The 21486-nt window shown below is 42.1% G+C and overlaps 1 protein-coding gene across 1 annotated transcript in view; it reads right to left on the bottom strand.

The window, feature by feature from the left end:
• Ckmt2 (creatine kinase, mitochondrial 2) overlaps window positions 1-20875 on the bottom strand; it is a 31484-nt gene extending 10609 nt beyond the window's left edge. The window contains exons 1-3 of the mRNA XM_047556669.1: window positions 20728-20875; window positions 8413-8584; window positions 6815-7013 (exon numbers count right to left, since the gene is read on the bottom strand). Of these exons, the coding sequence (XP_047412625.1) occupies window positions 6815-7013; window positions 8413-8564 (351 nt within the window). The 5' untranslated portion in view covers window positions 8565-8584; window positions 20728-20875. The remainder of the gene's footprint in view (window positions 1-6814; window positions 7014-8412; window positions 8585-20727) is intronic.
• Window positions 20876-21486: the final 611 nt, after the last annotated feature.

Here is a 21486-nt window from a genome sequence, read left to right as displayed (position 1 = left end):
CGACTTCTACTGGAGCCTTGAAGCTCATTTTCAGGTACCTCTCATGCATCAGGCTACTGAACACTGGGAGGTTTCATTAGTATATGACTGTTATATAGTAGATTTTCTTTTTTCTCCTTTTTAAAACAAATTAAGATTTTATTTCTTTACTTTTCTTGCTCTCTTTTCCTTTTGTTTTCCTGTTCCCTCAGAGTCTCTTTCTCCCTTTTTTGCATGCTAACATCCGATTTCTTTTGATTATACTCTCACCCTTTCTATTTTCTAGAACTTCTGTATATTCTTTTCTTATCCCATTAACAGCCACATTCTACATCCCTCTGCATCCTCTTTGTCCTCCATTAGAAACTGCAGACCTTATTGCAAACCTGTTTGTTTTACCGAAGATAATATTTGAACTCATTTTGTTTATTTTGACAATTTTGTTATTGTCCCCATAGGGGCTGTTTGGTCTAGGATTGCATAGTGTCTGATTTGGGCACTGCTAATATTGATCTCCCCTTAAAGAAAGGGTTTTGGAAACCTATAGGGCCACTATAAACCTATAGGGGGAAATCTGCAATACCCCAGATCTGCACTGCTAGAGGGGAAGATACATGAACAACATGAAAAAACAAGGGAAGAAAATGATCCAAACAAATCTAGATTCTATACTAATAGATCCAATGACAGCATGTTAGAAGAAATGTCAGAAAAGGACTTCAGATTATAAGATGATTCACAAAGCAAAGGATGAGATAAGAGAGCAAATGCAGGCAATGAATGATAATACCAATAAGCTGAAAGAGCACCTGCAGGAAGCAAAAGATCATTTCAACAAAGAGATAGAAATTCTCAAAAAAAAAACCAAACGGAAATCCTTGAAATGAAGGAGACAATAAACCAAATAAAAAACTCAATGGAAAGCATCACCAACAGACTAGACCACTTGGAAGACAAAACCTCAGACAATGAAGACAAAATATTGAAAATAAAGTTGCCCAAACAGAGAAGATGGTAAGAAATCATGAACAGAATCTCCTAGAACTATGGGACATCATGAAAAGACCAAATTTAAGAATTATTGGGATTGAGGAAGGCACAGAGATACAAACCAAAGGAATGAACAACCTATTCAATGAAATAATATCAGAAAATTTCCCAAACCTGAAGAATGAAATGGAAAATCAAATACAAGAGGCTTACAGAACACCAAATGCACAGAATCACAACAGATCCACACCAAGGCACATTATAATGAAAATGCCTAACATTCAAAATAAAGATAGGATTTTGAAGGCCGCGAGAAAAAAGCATCAGATTACATATAGGGGGAGACCAATACGGATAGCAGCCGACTTCTCAACCCAGACTCTAAAAGCTAGAAGGGCCTGGACCAATATATTTCAAGCTCTGAAAGAACATGGTTGCCAACCAAGAATCCTATACCCAGCAAAACTTACCTTCAGATTTGAAGATGAAATAAAATCCTTCCATGATAAACAAAAGTTAAAAGAATTTACAAATAGAAAGACTGCACTACAGAATGTTCTCAACAAAATATTCCACGAGGAAGAAATGAAAAACAACAATGTAGGTCAGCAAAGGGAGGAACTACCTTAGAGAAAAAACACTCAAAGGAGAAACCAAACCAACTTAAAAACCAAAAATAAGCCAAATGACTGGGAATACAAATCATTTCTCAATAATAACCCTGAGCATTAAAGGCCTAAACTCATCAATCAAAAGACATAGACTGGCAGAATGGATTAAAAAGAAAGACCCAACAATATGCTGCCTGCAAGAGACTCATCTCATAGAAAAAGACATCCACAGACTAAAGGTGAAAGGATGGGAAAAAACCTACCACGCACATGGACTCAGTAAAAAAGCGGGGGTTTCCATCCTTATATCAGATAAAGTGGACTTCAAGCCAAAGTTAGTCAGAAGAGATAAAGAAGGACATTTCATACTGCTTAAGGGAACCACGAATCAGGAAGACATAACGATAGTAAATATTTATGCCCCAAACAATGGTGCATCCCTGTACATCAAACAAATCCTTCTCAATTTCAAGAATTACATAGACCACAACACAATAATTCTGGGCAACTTTAACACACTGCTGTCACCACTAGATAGATCTTCCAAACAAAATCCAACCAAAGAAACCATAGAACTCAATAACACAATCAATAACCTAGACTTAATAGACATATATAGAATATTACATCCATCAATGAGTGAATACACTTTCTTCTCAGCAGCACATGGAACCTTCTCGAAAATAGACCATGTGTTATGCCACAAGGCAGCCCTTAGGAAACGCAAAAAAATAGAGATACTGCCTTGTGTTCTATCAGATCATAATGGACTGAGAATAGAAATCAATGACAAAATAAAAAAGGGAAATTACTCCAACACTTGGAGACTAAATAATATGCTATTGAATGAAACATGGATAACAAAAAACATCAGGGAGGAGATTAAAAAATTCTTAGAGGTCAATGAGAACGACGATACAACATATCAAAATCTCTGGGACACTATGAAAGCGGTACTAAGAGGAAAATTCATTGCATGGAGCACATTCCAGAAAAGAATGAAAAGTCAACAACTAAATGACCTAACATTACATCTCAAAGCCCTAGAAAAAGAAGAACAGAATAACAGCAAAAGTAGTAGAAGACAGGAAATAATTAAAATCAGAGCTGAAATCAATGAAATTGAAACAAAAGAAACAATTCAAAAAATTGACAAAACACAAAGTTGGTTCTTTGAGAAAGTAAACAAAATAGACAAACCCTTAGCCACACTAACAAAGAGAAGGAGAGAGAAGACTCAAATTACTAAAATACATGATGCAAAAGGAAATATCACGACAGACAACACTGAGATACAGAACATAATGAGAAGCTACTTTGAAAATCTGTATTCCAACAAAATAGAAACTATCGAAGACATTGACAAATTTCTAGAGACATATGCTCCTCCCAAACTCAACCAGGAGGACATACACGATTTAAACAGATCAATATCAAGCAATGAAATAGAAGAAGCCATTAAAAAGCTACCATCCAAGAAAAGCCCAGGACCAGACGGATTCTCAGCCGAGTTCTACAAGATCTTCAAAGAAGAACTCATTCTAATACTTCTCAAAGTATTCCAGGAAATAGAAAAGGAGGGTACCCTACCGAACTCATTCTATGAAGCTAATATCACCCTCATACCCAAACCAGGAAAAGACACATCAAGGAAAGAAAATTATAGACCAATATCCTTGATGAATATAGATGCAAAAATCCTTAACAAAATATTGGCAAACCGTATCCAAAAACATATTAAGAAAATTGTGCACCACGATCAAGTGGGGTTCATTCCTGGAATGCAAGGATGGTTCAACATTTGTAAATCAATAAACGTAATCCATCATGTCAATAGACTTAAGGATAAGAATCATATGGTTTATTTCAATTGACGCAGAAAAAGCGTTTGACAAAATACAACACCCCTTCATGCTCAAAACACTAGAAAAAATAGGGATAGTAGGAACATACCTGAACATTGTAAAGGTTATTTATGCTAAGCCCATGGCCAACATCATTCTTAATGGAGAAAAACTGAAACCATTCCCTTTAAAAACAGGAACAAGAGAGGGATGTCCTCTTTCACCACTTCTATTCAACATTGTCCTCGAAACTCTAGCCAGAGCAATTAGGCAGACTAAAGAAATTAAAGGGATACGAATAGGAAAAGAGGAACTTAAGCTGTCACTATTTGTGGATGACATCATTCTATATTTAGAGGATCCAAAAATCTCCTCAAGAAAACTTCTAGACCTCATCAATGAATTCAGCAAAATAGCAGGCTATAAAATCAACACGCATAAATCTAAAGCATTTTTATACACAAGCAATGAAACAACTGAAAGGGAAATGAGGAAAACAACTCCATTTGCAATAGCCCCCCAAAAAATAAAATACTTGGGCATCAATCTAACCAAAGAGGTAAAAGATCTCTATAATGAAAACTACAAAACATTGAAGAAAGAAATTAAGGAAGACCTTAGAAGATGGAAAGATCTTCCATGTTCTTGGATAGGCAGAATTAATATTGTCAAAATGGCCATACTACCAAAAGTGCTATACAGATTCAATGCAATTCCAATTAAAATCCCAATGATGTACCTTACAGAAATAGAGCAAGCAATCATGAAATTCATCTGAAAGAGTAAGAAACCCAGAATAGCTAAAGCAATCCTTAGCAGGAAGAATGAAACAGGGGGCATCACAATACCAGAACTTCAACTAAACTACAAAGCAATAGTAACATAAAAGGCATGGTATTGGCACCAAAATAGACAGGTAGATCAATGGTACAGAATAGAGGACATGGACACAAACCCAAATAAATACAATTTTCTATTACTAGACAAAGGTGCCAAAAATATGCAATGGAGAAAAGATAGCCTCTTCAACAAATGGTGCTGGGAAAACTGGAAATCCATATGCAACAGAATGAAACTAAACCCCTATCTCTCACCCTGCACAAAACTCAACTCACAATGGATCAAGGACCTCGAAATCAGACCAGAGACCCTGCATCTTATAGAAGAAAAAGTAGGTCCAAATCTTCACCTTGTTGGCTTAGGATCAGACTTCCTTAACAGGACTCCCATAGCACAAGAAATAAAAACAAGAATCAATAACTGGGATAGATTCAAACTAAAAAGCTTTCTCTCGGCAAAGGAAACTATCAGCAATGTGAAGAGAGAGCCTACAGAGTGGAAGAATATCTTTGCCACTCATACTTCAGATAGAGCACTAATTTCCAGAATGTATAAAGAACTCAAAAAACTCTACACCAAGAATACAAATAACCCAATCAACAAATGGGCTAAGGAAATGAACAGACACTTCACAGAAGAAGATCTACAAGCAATCAACAAACATATGGAAAAATGTTCAACATCTCTAGTACTAAGAGAAATGCAAATCAAAACTACACTAAGATTCCATCTCACCCCAATTAGAATGGCGATTATCAAGAATACAAGCAACAATAGGTGTTGATGAGGATGTGGGGAAAAAGGTACACTCATACATTGCTAGTGGGACTGCAAATTAGTGCAGCCACTCTGGAAAGCAGTGTGGAGATTCCTTAGAAAACTTGGAATGGAACTACCATTTGACCCAGCTATCCCACTCCTTGGCCTATACCCAAAGGACTTAAAATCAGCATACTACAGAGATACAGCCATGTCAATGTTCATAGCTGCTCAATTCACAATAGCCAGACTATGGAACCAACCTAGATGTCCGTCAATTGATGAATGGATAAAGAAACTGTGGTATATATATATATATATATATACAATGGAATATTACTCAGCTATAAAGAATAATAAAATTATGGCATTTGCAGGCAAATGGATGAAATTGGAGAATATCATGTTAAGTGAGATAAGCCAATCTCAAAAATCCAAAAGACAAATGATCTCACTGATAAGCGGATGATGACACTTAATGGGGGGTGTGAGGGGGGAAAGAATGGAGGAAGGAGGGACCGTATAGATGGAAAAGAGAGGAGGGAGGGGTGGGGGGAAAGGAAAAAAATAACGGAATGAATCAAACATTATTACTCTATGTAAATGTATGAATATGCAAATGGTATGCTGTTACTCCATGTACAAACAGAAACAACATGTATCCCATTTGTTTACTATAAAAATAAATTAAAAAAAAAAGAATTCAAGGGGTTTCTGGTTTGTGGGATAAAAGAAACTGCCAGTTCAGAGGCTAAGCGATTTTGTGCTCAAAATGTCAGGAAGGTCCTAAGGTTTAAGCAACATGCAAAATTTGTGGAAAACACAACTGCACCAAAAGAAAAGCACACAGAACTTTAGGACAAAGAAGGTTATCCTGTGAGGACCTTCCCCAGCCCAACTTACTTTGTGCAAAATCTGTTTTTTTAAAAACAGACAAACAAAACATGACTTTGGGTCTACTCTTCAAATAAAATAATGTTAGGAGAAGTTATAACAGAATAACCTGCAGCTTTTGGGAGCTGTGGAAGTGAGGAGGGCTTTGGGTCCATGGAAACTGCTCTGGTTTAGGACCCTGGGAGCTCAGGGCTGTGCGCTGCTCTATGTCAATGAGCTACTGGTCTCATGTATTCAAGATGCTCCCTCACTTCCTTTGATGGCTTCTTTCCCAAGAAACTGCCTTCTGCTTGCTGAGATGGAAGAATGCAGAGGGGAGACCTGAGGGAGGAGTGCTGCAGGCCTTTGCCATGATGGAGAAGATGCTCTGTGGAAGAGATGCAGGGTGCCATGCTTTGCACCCAGGTCGAGGATGCTGACATCATGGGATTTCTCCCAGAGATTTGTTTAGCTCAGGAATCTGGGCTACAGTAATAGTAAGGGAATCCCCAAAATAAAGACATGCTGAAACTGACCCCACCCACTAAGCCCAGCCACAAACACATTAGCTCCTAATGCATTACTGGTAAGTACATATCATTAAATTTTATTTTACTTTTTTCTGTACCAAGTCATCCCTTTGATAAGCCCAGAGATCTCTATCATGCAATTCGTTTCTCTCTAGGGAGATATACTAGGGTAGCAGCAAAGGAAGCTTGCTTACCCCAGGAAGCTGTAGATCTCATTATCCCAGAAAACATTCTAGATGGTTCTGCAGAAAGTGGCTTCCCTTTATGAGCGCACTTCTTAGAAAGCAGAAACTTGACCCCATAGGGAAGAGAAGGACTTTGGGATCATGCACCTCACCCATATCCAGGACAACCCCTTGCACTGTGCAACCTGCAGCCCGTGATTTACCTCATAAGACTCCTCGTCCCCAGCCACCATGCCCACAGTCTTTATGAAGGGGTGTCCAGGGTTGTCCACTCCAGTCTGGATGCACTGGTCCAGAGTATAGCCATTGGGCGTCATCTTGTTACGGAGCTTAGCATAGATAGTGGGGGTGAGGCATTCAGCCATGCAGTTGTTGTGCTTGCGAAGGTCTGGGTAGTCTGCGCTATGGGAAGGAGAGGGGCCTTCAGTCAACAGCCCTTGAGCAAAGGGACTATAAAGGATTTGGAAGGGACAATTGGCTAGAGCTGCCTAGGGACATGACACAAGATAACCAGGTTAAAAAACAAAAAACAAAAAACAAAAAAACAGTCCCAGGCAACTGCCAGAAAAAAAGGACCTGGCTCCTGCCTAATAGGGGTCACACAATACTTGCTGCAGAAGAATGCAAGCTGTGGCTCAGGTAAAGAAAGGGTAGAGTGAGAGTAGTTAGAAAATTAATTGAAACCATATTCCGACTTCTTTTCTTTCTACCCAGAAGTTTTGTTTAAACGTCAATGACAGGCATGATTTTGGTCCCTGAGGTCTGTGACAGAAAGGCTAGAAACACTGCAGGTGGAACTACCTAGAACTTCATTTATTTATCTGTGTCCTCTGCCTGAAAGGCAAGCTCCAATGGAGCAGGGACCACAGTAGCACTGTTGAAACAGTGTCTGGTCATTGAAACAGGCAGTTAGCAAGTGCCTGCTGATAAAATACACAGAGATAAATCAGATGGGATGCTGTCTTACCATGGGATATGTACTGGCTGAAGAATAGTGGCTTGAGGACCAACCACCACCTCAAACACAGGTAACCTCACCTCAGGGATTCCCAGGGTAGGCAGTTGCCAGTGATTCCCTCAGAGATGCTGATTCCCAAAAAAGAGCGATCTCTGAGAGGCAGCTTGCTAATTTTCCTTGTCTCCTTCATCCACTCCTACCTACAGGAATCTAGGAAGTCATAACACCACTCAAACTCATTTGGTGTGTGTCCTTACATCTACAGCAAGGTTGCCAGGACTGAGAAAACACATCTGTTTTCATCCCCCTCGTGCTACACCTTCATGTCCCATCTGCAATGTCCTTTAAAGCTCATACTGAGTCAGTATATGACAGCACATTTTCCAGAAGGTGGTAGAGCAGGGTTGAGGCAGGGTATGCTGTCAGGGGCACTGGATTTGCATTTGGCTGCAGGAACTTGAGCACTGGTTAGTTTTGTTTTTTGTTTTTTTGAGCCTCCATTTTATCACAAAAGGATGCTAAGATGAATGACACTCCATGTAAAGAAAGTGCTTAACATATATGCTAACATAACAGATGGTCCATGTAATGTGGGTACTCAGCAAACGTTAACCATCACTGTTGTTACTGTTCAACTGGACAGCAAGCTCAAGCAGGAAAGGTGAGGCTACACTTCCCTGTATTTGCCACAGGGCACTGAGATTAACAAATCTCAAAAATGATTGTCAATTTGACTTTGTCATCCTCAAGGGCTAAAACAAGGATCCTTGCTGGCAGTTTTCAGTAGGGAAAAACACATTTCTGGCTGGCACTTGGAGTTGTTTTAAAACTAAGAGGACTTACCTTGGGGGGAATAGTTTGTGCTGCTCCCGGGCCTCAGCGCACACCTTCTGCCGGTTCAGCAAGTAACCAGTGGTCAGGGCACTGGTGCCCATGGTTGCAAATAACAGAGATGCATTGCGGCCAGTTAGCAACTTAGAGAAGGTACTGGCCATCCTTCTTCTTGGATGAGTGTCTGAAAAGTAAAGAAGCTGTATCATTATGGAAGTAAAGGTAGTTTCACAGAATAATCCTGAATCATAGTCCAGAGTTCAACAGATAAGAGAAAGAGCCATAGCTCCCCTTTGAGATTGTTTTTTGTTTTTCTGTTTTTCTTTTTCCCCCTTTTCTTTTTCCTTCACACTGCTGGGGAAAACATGGGTAGGTTTAGAATTTATGAATGTACATGCCATTTTCTCCAGTAATATAATATAAGAAAATAAACAAAAAAGAGGATTTCTACTTCCAGATCTTTAACAGACTGGGTACTCTTTTGGACTTCACCACTATATAAATAGATATTGAATGTGATGACTCTCTGGGTTCCTAAGAGTTAGGAGAAATCTCTGAGGACCATCCTTCCACTCCACTCACCCAAATGAACTCATGTCAGAGCTCAGAGTGATAAGCTAACAAGCCAGAAGGTGTGGGTAATCTTTAGGGAAGATGCCCTTCTGACCACTAAAGTCAGCATGCCAACAGTGAGGTAGGAGGTTGAGTCTGGAACCCTCCCAATGAGTTAGAACCCTTGAAAGGGGATAAAGTTGTCTAAAATTAATAGATTTCCATCCCTTGACTCCTAGCAGAAACAGACTCAAAATCTTTCTCAGAAAATTATATTTGATTTAGGCTCTGAATTCTTGCAGATTTGAGATCAAACAACAAGCCTCCAAAAGAAGATCCAAAGATCATTAGGCATACAAAGAGGAACAATGAATGGAAGTCAACAGAAGAAATGACCACGGATTAGATTTAGACTGATAATTCTGGAATTGTCAGATAAGATTATAATTTAGTTCTAAATGGGATGTTTAAAGATATAAGTGTTGGAGTCATAGTTTTGAATAAGCAATAAAAGGCCCTTAAGAATGACCAAGCCAATTTAGAAGAGAACCAAATTGAATTACTAACTAAAGATAAAATCAATGGACTAGAAGATTTGTCTTTAGAAATTACTGAGAATGTAGCAGAGAGCAATGGGAAAAGGAAAATATGAGATATAAATTAAGAAAATTGATGGCTAGAATATCAGGATCAAATACAGGTCTAGTTGAAGTTCCACAAAGAGAAAATAAAGAAAAGAGAAACATTATATTTGGAGAAAAATAGCTGAGAATTGTCCCGATGAAAGACAAGAGGCAAATATAACATAAGCGAACTAAAAAAATTATATCTGGACAAATAATAATAAAACTTCATAATATTGGTGACAAAGATCTTGAAAACAGAAGGGAAAGACAGTTCATCTACAAAGAAATGACAAACATCAGCTAATTATTCAACAATAAGCCCAGGGAAATAATATTTTTATAGGCAAAGAGATAATAATTTTCAATCTAGAATGCTCAGTGAATCACGTAAGGTCAAAAAAGAAAAAACACCAAGCACATTTCTGTGCCATGGGAAGATGACATAATAGATTTCAAGACCATAAGCCAAAGCTGGGTATCTGGGTGTGGGTTCTAATTCTGCATATGTGACTTGGGACAGACTGGTTAGCCTGGCTAGATCTTAGCCTCCTCACTAGCAGAATACTATGTAGTTGACTGGAATAACTTCTTAAATTATATTAAGAAATATTTCTACACAACCAAAAAGTAATTTAACAGATACTATGTTCTCCCCCCAAAAAATATAAGAAGACAAACATAAAGAATAGATCAATAACAAAGGAACTATTATAATATATAAGAAAGAAAATGGCGGCAGCAGAAGATAGTCTCAAATGCTTATAGTGGAGAAGATATTTGCAAATCTTAATGTCTATTATATAATTATCAATGAATGATGAAATTCAGGGTAAACAAGTACAGACATATACCCTACTGAACTTGCTACTGTTCAGAGATAAGAAGGGCCTATTAGTCCACAATATCACCGATCAGGGAGCTATATAACTTGAATGTTTGAATAAAGAGCAAAAGAGTGGTTAATTCTCAGTACTCTTCTCACCATTTGGGTCTCCATGATGCCCAAATAAATACAGTGTGGATTTCCCTGTCATTTGGGAGGCTCCTAAAACTTTGCTGCAGATGCTAGGTGGATTGATTCCTTCAAAGAACTTGATGTGTATCACTGTGTTAATAACTTGGGCCACCCAGGGAAGGATGAACCCTTAAGGGGAACCATTACAAGGTACAGCATGGCCACACAAATAATTCTAAGATTATCTTTCTAGGACCACTTTCTACTTTGAATTTTGGGAACTGATCAGTCCATCAGCTTCCATCTACCAGGATCCCATGTGGAAGTCTACTAAACTTAAATGTTTCAACTAAAAGCATTCAAGACCTAGAAAAAATTTTAAAACTTTGTTTTTTATATTGGTCCAGGATTATCAGACAGCCTTTTTCTTCTGTGCTAATATCTAAAACCAATTCTCTTATCCTAAAGACAACAGGGGTTGCTAAAACTGGACAAGATAAGCCAGATATTTCTTGAAGTTGTCCTGGGACCTTGTAATGGCCAACATTAATCTCGTTACATATACTTCTTTGCTGCCTACAAGACTTCAGATGTTGTTAGTGTCCTTCCAAGAATGGGCAATGACTCCTCAAAGAGCTACACCAATGCTTTCCAGTCCTGCAGGCAACACTAAGACAGCCTTTGGTCTATCTCAGCTGCTTCCACACCCATAAGTCTACTTTCTGAGCAGAGAGGCAATGTTGTCACCCTGAAATTTATTGTAATCTCAGAAAGTACAATAAACTTTGCCCAAATGCTCTATAGGCAGTAGGGGCCTAAAAGTAAGCTGAAACATGGTCTCCCTAAGCTAACAAGAAGGACATTCATTTCTGAGGCTGATCCAAATATCTTGATCTTTATGTTTCTTTAGTTGTTTATGCACTGATATGTGATAACATTCAAAGTCTGTTCAAAAAGATTTCTTTTTTAAACAGAGTCAGGAGAAAGAGGAGGGAGTGATCTCCAAGTACAACCCAGGGACAACTGGTGATCTTCAAAGATCATGCTCCCTGTTAAGGTGACGTGTGAGTGGGCATTTGACTCAAAGTACTAATGTTTGAACTGTCATCATATCTATATTTTAGTTTCTTTAAATAATAATATGAGTTTCCTTTTTAACAATTCCAACATTGCATAGGTGTCTAAATGAGGTACCATTCATGTGAATAATTCTGGGGAGGCTTTGGTTGTAGCAAACAAAGCAATCCTGGAACTGAATTTTCTTGTGTGTGTGTGGTAATGGGTATTGGGCTGTGCACACGTTAAGCAAGCATTCTACCATTGGGCTACATCCACACACCTTTTTAGTTTTTATTTTGAAACAGGTTCTTGCTAAGTTACCCAGGTTGAACTTAAATTTAGAATCTTTCTGCCTCAGATTCCCATTAGTTAGGGATTACAGGTGTGAGCCACTGTACCCAGCTTGAATTTCTTAAGTATCCCTGCTTCAATTCTTTGTAGAGAACTGATACAGTTCAAGTTTTGGTGAAGTGAAGAATGCCTGCTTCCTTGACTGTAAGTTTTCTCTTGCCAAAACTCACAAGACATTGAATTTCACTATTAATGTCCCAATGAATAAACTTCAATGTGAAATTGAAACAAGAGTCTTACTGAACAGGCCTATGATCTGGAAATGGCTGCTCTATGCTCTCCTGAGACGCAGACTATCTTGCAATGAAATCACTTTTCTTTATGACTAAACTAAATCTCTATAGCATGTTAGTCTTTTAAAAGCTGCATGGGCAGAACATTGTTTTGTCTTCCATATTTCCCTGCTACTTAGCAGGCCCCAAACATTGTAGAAGCAGTATTTACAGCTAAAACCCCTACTCAGAATAGGTTCTGTTTGTTATTTGCACAGGTAAACAAGTAAAGGTGTGGACAAGTAAAGCTGAGAGGGTGTTTGTGCTAAGAGGTGATCTGTGCCCACCAAGGCAGTCAGTATTTGGCTTTGCTTAGTTTCCTTTGAGCAAGCCTAAAGTAGAGTTGTCTCATGTGACGGTAGAGCATGTGGTATATGTGACATACAGGCTTCCATGTGTTTCCAAGACAGTCTGAGAGTTCTTTGTGGATATCACAGGCAGGTGACATCTGTGCCTGAGTCTGCTTTGTCTTACAACCAGGTGAAGACCTTCAACATCATCAGACTGTGCAGACCTGCTCAAGGCCAAGGCAAGCATATAGAAAATTGTTCCCTTGGATGAAGCTCATCCCTCCCAGGATTACTGAGACCCACTTCAGGGAAGCTCAGGACTTGGTAGGAGCTGCCGTTGTTAATGATGTGAGGCAGGCACTTGCGTCCGACAATTTCTTATGATTTCCGTGAGCCAAGATGTATTACACTAAGGAACTTCATCTCATTTTGCTCAGGCTTTTTGTTAGTGAAAAGCAGCCTGCTGGCCTGCCCTCTGGGAAATTCTTTTCCACAAAATATAGGAAAGAAAAAGAAAACCAGTTTTATTATCAAATAAGCAAGTATTAAACCAGTGGTGCAGGTTACCTGCTGAAGAAACCTCAGTGACAGACAGAACTCTCATCCTTTCATGTAGCTAAGCAGATTCACGTTCTCAAGGACTCTCAAGTAAGGGGACTTGACAGCACCATTTGTCCCACAACATTCATTCTAAGTGTTGGTGTGGTCATTTGTGTCAATTGCCTTGATTCAAAGGACAAATAAATATCCTCACATCTGTATGACAACAGGTAGTTTTACGACGAGGAGCCTGGGATCTAAGTTAGACTGCTATCTCCCCACAGAGAGTAGCAGGTGCAAGCTGGACTCCACCCTCCTCAGTGCCTACCTTTCAGAGATGGCTGCTGGGTCATCAAACTGGCTGGAGGCTTACTTGATTGTTTTGTTTTTGTTTGGTTGGTTTTTCTGAGGCAAGTTCTCACCATGTTGCCCAGGCTGGTCTTGAACTCATGTTCCTCCTCCCTCAGCTTCCCAAGTAGCTGGGATTACAGACATACACTACCATGCCCAGGCTTAGCTGACATTTAAAAAAAAATATTTACATACATTTCAAAGGGGTAGAGAAAGAGTTTACAATGACAAGTTTTCTAAAGGAAATTCTCTAAGAAAAGGAGGGGACTCTTTCCCTTTTTGATCTAGGGAACATTAATTTGGTTTCCTCCACTCCCCCATGTGCGGGTGAGCACAGGGTTGCAGGCTCAGCAGGGCTCTCTTCAAGGGTGGACAATCACTCAGAACCAGTCCCACACTTCAAAAGGATGAGACCCAGTGAAGATAGGACTGGGTTGCAGTTTTTCTTGGTTCTCAAACCAACTGACCCACATGTGATAGGGTCTCATTAAAAGCCTAAAGTGAGTGAATAACTGTCATAGTAATGTGAAAGTTGGAAAGGACTTTAGATGTCATTTAGTTAAGATCAAGTATAGGGATCCCTTTTCTACAGCCCTCTTTAAATACAAGCAGTGCTGGGGATCTCACAGCTTCCTAGAGCAACCTACTTTGCTGTAGAGTACCTATTATAACATTTTTCATATCTTAATAAGGTTAACAGGCAAAATTATTATTGTCCAGGGCTAACTCCTTTATCTACAACAATCCCAGGGAACAGATAACTTCTCTCAGTCACAATGAGGGAACTCAAAAACAGAGCTCTTAACTAACAACCCAAAGTCACACAGCTATACAGAAGTCACATGACTCATTTCCAGCCACTTGATTAAAGGAAGGTCCTGCTTTCACCCACAGATTTTATAATGAGCAACATCTCAGTGTGTTTGGAGAAGTCAACCCCCTTATTCTCAAGGAATGGAGCTACCTGAGAGTCTCATCTGTTTAAGGTCCTCCTTAGTCAGGGAGACTGAGAGGTTTCCCTCATCCATGGTTTTCTCAGGAGGGTAGCCGGGAAAGGATAAGTATGGAGACCACTGTCTACCAGCACCCAGGCATGGTTCTGCACAATACTGAGAGGATTCAGAGCCAGAGTGTGGCCCATGGGGCTCCCTCCATCAGAACACCAATGACCACAGAGTTTCAAACAGTCCTCAGGCTGTGGGTCAAGCAGAGCAAGTGAGGTTGACATGCTTCTCTGGGAGAAGCCATTGTGGACAGTGAAGGAGGAAAGGGGGAACAATGAGAAGGTGAATGTAGGTGGCTTTTAACAATTTATTTATTTGAAAAAAAAATTAAGTACCCACTATTTGCCATTTTGAACAGAGATGTCAGTCTGAGGGGAAAACTCTTGCATAGTACTCACTATGGCTGAGCACATGGTTCTGTTAGTTTTATGGGTGTTACCCCATTTAATCCTCTCAGAAAGCCCCTTAGGTAGATGCTCTCATTATCTGCATTTTAGAAGTGAGAAAAGAGAATTAGAGAAAGGTCAAATAATTTGTCCAAGTTCGCACAGTCCATGCCTGGTAGTGCTGGGCAGCAGTCTGCTTTAACAGTTCACCCTCCAAGACAACATCCTCTCCTGTCCAGCTAGAGGTCATGTGGTCAGTGCTCTATTGTGAGGCCCAGAGCCCCAGGGGAGCTTCTGGGAAGGCCTGGCCCGAAACTAGACAGACCATCACCTAAATTGTTTGAAGGACTTGTCAGGTCTTCAGCTCACCAACATATTTCTTGCTTACTCTGCCCTGGGACTTAGTCCCACACTGCAAAGGATAAGAGAGGAAATGGTGAATAGATACCCACACACCCGTGCATAAACAGAAGACCCCGGATGCTGGTGTGCACACAAGGCCTGTTTCTGGACAGCTGCTTCCTGAGCATCTTCCAGGTGGGGAGTGCACTGCCTCAGCCCACACCAGACTTAACCTATGCTTTTGAATGCTGCAGAAATGAAGAAAGGGCTAAATGTGTCTCCCATTCTATACCTAGGTCCAGAATCTTAAGGACAAGGACACAGTATCTGGGGCCACTGTCACTAATACAAATGCGGCTGTGGCGGCTCTCTACAGAAGATAATTTTCCTAATATTTGGAGAATTGAATTAAATGGGAAGTGGATTTGCATAGAAATTGTGGTGGTGGCCTATTTCTTAAAGAGAAACCCATGACTTGGGACATACTATTTGATTCTGGAGTCTAGAATACCTACAGAAGAAACCAGGGGCAGATCTGAACAGGATCAAAATCGACTATGTTCAGAAGATTATACATCGCAGCCTGAGAGCTAAGTCTTGAGTCTCATTCACCTGTCTGTCAGCCCATCTGCTCACCTATCCCATCAGCTCAGCACATTGTGTCAAATACTGGGGCTGCTCTCAGATCAGAGTTTACTCTAGCGGGAGAGAAAGAAAGATAATTATAATCCAAAGGACAAGGTAAAAATAATAAAGAGGAAAGAAGACCCATATCTGCCTGGCACATCAGGGAGGGCTTTCTAGAGGAGGTAAAAAATCTCCTGGGATGTCACCTCACTGGGTGCACAAGGGGAGGTCTTTCCAGACAGAGGAAACAGAATGCACAGAGATGGAAGGCAGGAGTGGCAGTGGAGTAAAGTGGGGTGAGAGGCAGGGTGGGGCTGCACAGATAGGTGTAGTGAGACCATCGCAGCCATAACCAGAAGAAAGTAAAGGTGAGATGGGGTCTTGATTCTGGAGGTGGTGAGAAGCCACAACAGAATTTTTAGTGTGGGGTAGAGTGGAGGGGAACCAGAAGGACTGTGAGCCACCCATACAGGGTTCAGCAGCTGTCATCAGCTGTGTGGCTGGGAAGCTGGCATGATCCTCCCTACTCTGGCTGTGATGGCAAACACCTGGACTGCCCTCTGAACTATGGCAACCATTTGGAGAGGGGGACAGGAGACAGCTAACAAAATTTAAAAATGCTCTGACCCAGCACCACCTTTGGAAATTTGTTCTGCATAAATAAAGCTGCCTGTACAAAAGGAGGGAGGCAGAAAGATGTTTGTTTTAACATTGTAGTGGCAAAAAGAAGGAAGTGATTTATCAGAGGGAGGAGGGTTATATCGAATGTTCAGAGCATGGGCTGTTCTGCTATTAAAGAACAGGTTAAGGTTGCCACCATTGACCTGAATGTATGTCTATGACACATTCTTTGATTAAAAGGGGAAAAATACCTTACATAGGAATGAATATGAGTGCTGCAATATGAGTGCCACTCCAATGAGTGGCAAACAATTTGTATAATGTGTACATATTTGTTTTATTTGTATGAACATAAAAAATTATTAAAGGTTATTCATCAAACTGCTAAAAGTTACTTCAGAGCGATAGACTTGGAGCAATAGACTTTTCAATTTTTCTCTCAATAGAACTCTATTGCATCACTCGAACATGTTTACATTTATGATTTTAAAGAATAAAATGCTAAAAAATTCAGCTGTGAAGTGTGCTAAAAATTCAGATTTTTAGATGCTGCCTTTTGCATAAGTACCTGTAATAACGAGGTTTTCACATACATGCTGTGAAAAGGCTTCCCAAGCACAGGCGATCACCAGCCTCACTGGGTGTGGGAACCTAGATGTTACCCTCCTGAGCCTCAGCAGCTTCTCTGTGATGGCCATGATGAGCCCTCTCCTCGGGGTTGGGAGGAAGAAGGGTCGGGTGGCAAGAGGCCCTGAGTAATTGTGAGTTCCTTCCCCTAATGGCCCCAATGGTCTTCACTCTCTCCTCCAAGAAAACCCTGATGATCCCAGCCTGTGATGGTCTGCCCCTCTCTGAATGCTTATCAACTTTAGCTTGTGTCTTTTTATTCCCCAGCATTTGAAGTATTTCATTCAATTGCTTTATTCTGTCATCTCTCTGAAGACAAGATTATCCAGAATGTACCTCTCATGTACTTCCAGATCTGCTGCTCATCCTCTGAAAACCAACATGAGGGTTCACAGCATGGGTGCAACCAGTTGGGCTCCCCCTTTCTTCCAGACCTCCCTCCTGACACTGTCCCTAGAGGCTTCTTGGCTTCACAGGACAGGCCCTCCCTGTACCCTGCTGCTTGCTTGCTGGGGTATCGCCTTCTACCTAGAATATTGTTCCAGCCTTGCACTCCCAGTCAAACATTCCTCTCTCTTTTTTAAAGTAACAATTATTGAGCTCCTACCATGAGCCATGCATCGTGCAAGGGGCTTGACAAACATTATCTTCAGGCTTTGCAACAGCCCTGCTGAGTAGGCATTTATTTTGGATCAGAAGTGACCTGCTCTGGGTCTCCATGCCAGTTCAGTGGGAGAGCTGAGACTTCAACCCAGGTTTGTCATTAGCCTGGACTCAAGCTATTTGTGGACCCCAGCACCTCACATACAGCCCTAAACCACAGCAATTGGAGACCCACTCTTGTGACTTAGGACCTAGGAGTGCCCCAGGTCACCCCATAGGCTTAGCCCACAAAACATAAAAATGCATTCCCCATAGCAGCTCCAGGCACAGGATTGTCACCTCAGAGCATGTGACTCCTTGTAGAGTCCCAGAATATCACAAGCCTGTTCTTTCCCTATTCTCAGGCTTCTGTTGAAGTGGCCAGGGTGCCAGGGCTACCTCTGCCTTTTCCACTCTGACACCAGGTGTCTGCCAAGCCATACTGGGGATGCTGGGCAGGTCTGCCTTTCTCTGAGGAGGGGGCACATGGACTTTCTTTCTCTCTCCCTCCCTCCTCTCTCTCTCATACAGAAGTAAGGATTTCAGGAACTGTCTGTTTCCATTTCCCTAATGCAGAATGCCTTATGGTGCCTCATTTTATAAACATTATTTGCAGCATCTGGGCTAAAAAGGAGCAGAATTCCTGGGCTGTACGCAGGGAGGGTTTTGTGGAGGGTGCAGGAGCACAGCCTGGTGCAAGCGGCAGTATCATGTTGGTCCCTACACTTGCCCTCTCCATCGAAAGACAAAGACAGCCACATTAAGCCCTGTGGGCTGAGTGCCAAGAGCTGTACGCCTCTCTGTCCCAGGCAGGTGTACTTGGAGCCTGGGTCCTGGCCTAAGGTTTTCTTTGGATCTGTGACATCCCAGAATATGGAGGCCCTGGGTTGTCACTGCCCAATCCCCAGCCTCCTGGTCGTCTGAATATCCTGGATGGAGATGCCATGTGTGCCTTTCTGCTGACTCAGAGTTATTTCTGGTCCTGCTGTTCACGGCGTCCATGTGTCTGAGCTCCTCGGGGCTGCAGGACAGGTGGAAGGCAGGGGAAGGACCACGTGTCAGCTTTCCTTCCAGAGAGTCACCCCAAAACGAGGACGTCCTTGGGGTTGGACCAGCTCCACAGGACACTCTGAGCAAATTCCCATGATGCCAGGTGTCCTAGGCCAGCAGAAAATGGCTGTCCCCTCCCAGATCTAAGAGAGCAAAGGGTTCAAGTTACCTCACAACCACTATGCACAGTCAACCTTACTGAGCACCCTCAGGATTCTCTGTCCTACTCAGCAAGTAGGAATTCACAGGCCAGAAAGGTTTATATTCCTTTCCTACAAAGCGGAGTCCTTTCCTAGGCGCCCCTTGTGATGCAGATATAGGATTATTGCCAGACTTTTTCTCAAGGTAAATGTTTTCAAGAAAAGAGAGCTAGGAGCCACCTTGCCTTTCAAATAGCTGTAACAGGGTGGGGTGTCTTTTTCTCTACTTAAGTGAAAGAGTCTTGTCTCCCAGGCAGGAATGGGTGTGACCTCTATCAGTCACCTTCAGGACCGGATCCCTTTGGGGATTCTGGCTCAATGGGTAGGACCTCCCAGAATGCTGGACATAGGCTCCCATGGGTCCTTGGGGAAACAAGTGGGTCTCTTTCTAGACTATAAGTGAGATGGAGATCCAAACTTGTGAACCAGGGGCAAAGCCTATCTCAGAGTCAACCCCTCTTGCCTCTGGAAGCCCAGAACTCCCCACCCATACCTATCTCATAGTCTGTGGTTTCCTGAACCTTCCTCAGCCACCCTTTTCATAAAAACAACATGGCCCAACATGAGGGTGTGATTTGATTGTGAAACTGACAGAGTGGGAGGGATATAGGGACTCCTGTGCCTTAGCCCATGGTCAGAATTAACTCCAAAGTCTGGAATCTTTGGAAAAGGCCCCTGTCAGTGCAGAGGAGGAACAAAGTGCTCCAACAATCTAATGACACCCACGAAGAGGTCCTCTAAGGGTCCTCAAAGAGCCTGCCCACCAGGAGGCCCTCCTGCCACCTTCTGGTGGTCAGATTCTCCAGGAGAGATCAGAGGAAACAGATCAAGGACACAAGTTGTGAAACAGAAAGAATGAGAGCTGCAGACAGGAAGAGCGGCTCTTCTGGAAACAGCACCCCACCAGCATGGTGCCATTAGGACTCCACGGCCACCTGGCAGACTCCAGCTGCCTCCGTGGAGGGTCACAGAGCCATCCACAACGTTTGTGGCAAGGCTTGTGGGAAGGGCAGCACTGAGGAGACCCAAGGTGTGGATTGTTTGGCAACCATCACTCTCCACACACTTAAAGCAGAGTATCTGAAGGCAGAGATGACTGGTGTGACCCCTGAGAGCCAAGCAAGCCCGTGCGCACACAGCAGCTCTGCCGGGGGTGAAGTACATTCAGCCCAATTATGAAGCCTTCTTTTTTTATGGTTTTGGTTTTGATCTCTGGTGGGGAGGAGGGTGGAAGAATGATTACTTAACTCATTTTCATTGTATTCATGGATTACAAAATGAATCTCTAGCAATAATACAAATAGTTTCAATTGGGTCCAGCTTATTGGTAATTAATCAGATGTTTTGAAATCCTCAAAAATTTTAATTTTCTAGGTCATTGATTTTGCACCTCTTTTGATGCTGTAAAGGAAAACCATTCCCAGAAATAAGTGGAGTAGTCTCTTTAAATTACAAGGGAAAGAAATTTGAAGTTTAAAGTCCCAAGTGCAGCATCAAAATTCCACATTTATGGCTTTTTTTCCAACGAAAATTTCTGATTCGCTATCAAATAGAGACACTTCAAGCAGAGTGCTGCTATGGTTCAGGCATCTCCTGCTGAGCTGTCCCTGCCTGTGTGCAGGGAAGAGAGGGCTTGAGTCAAGGACAGACACTTCGCTGGCTTCTGTAACAAGGTACCATTACTTTCTCACATACATGCAATGCCCCCAGCAAATGTCCTATACATGGTCTTGGTCCACAGCCCTGGGTCGACTCTTCCAAACCCCCTCACAGTGGTTCTAGCAAGTCTCCCTCTTTGGAGAAATAAAGCAGAGTTTCAGAGGCTCACTGACCTTGAAGCGGGAGTCTGCCACGTCCTGTCCTGCTGCCTGCACACAGCCAAGAAGTGTAACAGGAGCTCTATGCTGGGTCTGGCCTTGAAGAGGTTCTGGTGCTGGGCGGGGCCTGAGGGGTCTATCCTGGCCAATCCTGTCTCAGACCTCAGGAAGCACTGGCTCCCCCAGCTGTGCCCTTGACAGTCAGCCACTGACTCTTCTTCCACTGGGCCCTGAGCCTTTTCTAGCACCTTCCCTTTCTCTGAAATGTTTCTCTCCCCCAAAAAGAGAAACAGCAGAGTTGTGCCTGCCCGCTCCTACCCAGTTCTTCAGACTGCTCTCCCTGGGAGATTCTTGGGCCTGCTATTGAGGCCAGCAGGGCCTGCTCTCATGGTGAAAGGGCCAGCAGGAGACTCTTAGGTGACTAGTTTCTCCCCTCTTTCAGGAGCACCATCCTAGAGGCCCTGATAGCTCTGGAAAATGCACCTCTCAAGCCCAGGTTGAGAGGAAAGTTGTCTATAGCTGCCTTTCTCCAGCTGCTAATCAGGACCCCAGCCAGAGGCTAGAGGGACCTCCTTCCAACTTATTGTCTGAGGCCTGGATTCAGGGATAATGGCAATCACATTTGGTTAGGATCAGGCCAACTGAAGTAGATGGCTAGATGTCTCTCCTTCTATCCACACCAGCTCAATCTACCACCCAGAAGGCCCCACAGGCCATATCCCTGCTTAAAAATAGCCCTCCTTGGGACATCTACCATAAACCGGAGAGGCTGCC

This window comes from Sciurus carolinensis, chromosome 6 (assembly GCF_902686445.1).
Source record: "Sciurus carolinensis chromosome 6, mSciCar1.2, whole genome shotgun sequence".
Taxonomy (NCBI): domain Eukaryota; kingdom Metazoa; phylum Chordata; class Mammalia; order Rodentia; family Sciuridae; genus Sciurus; species Sciurus carolinensis.
This window is presented reverse-complemented; position numbering and strand designations above follow the sequence as displayed.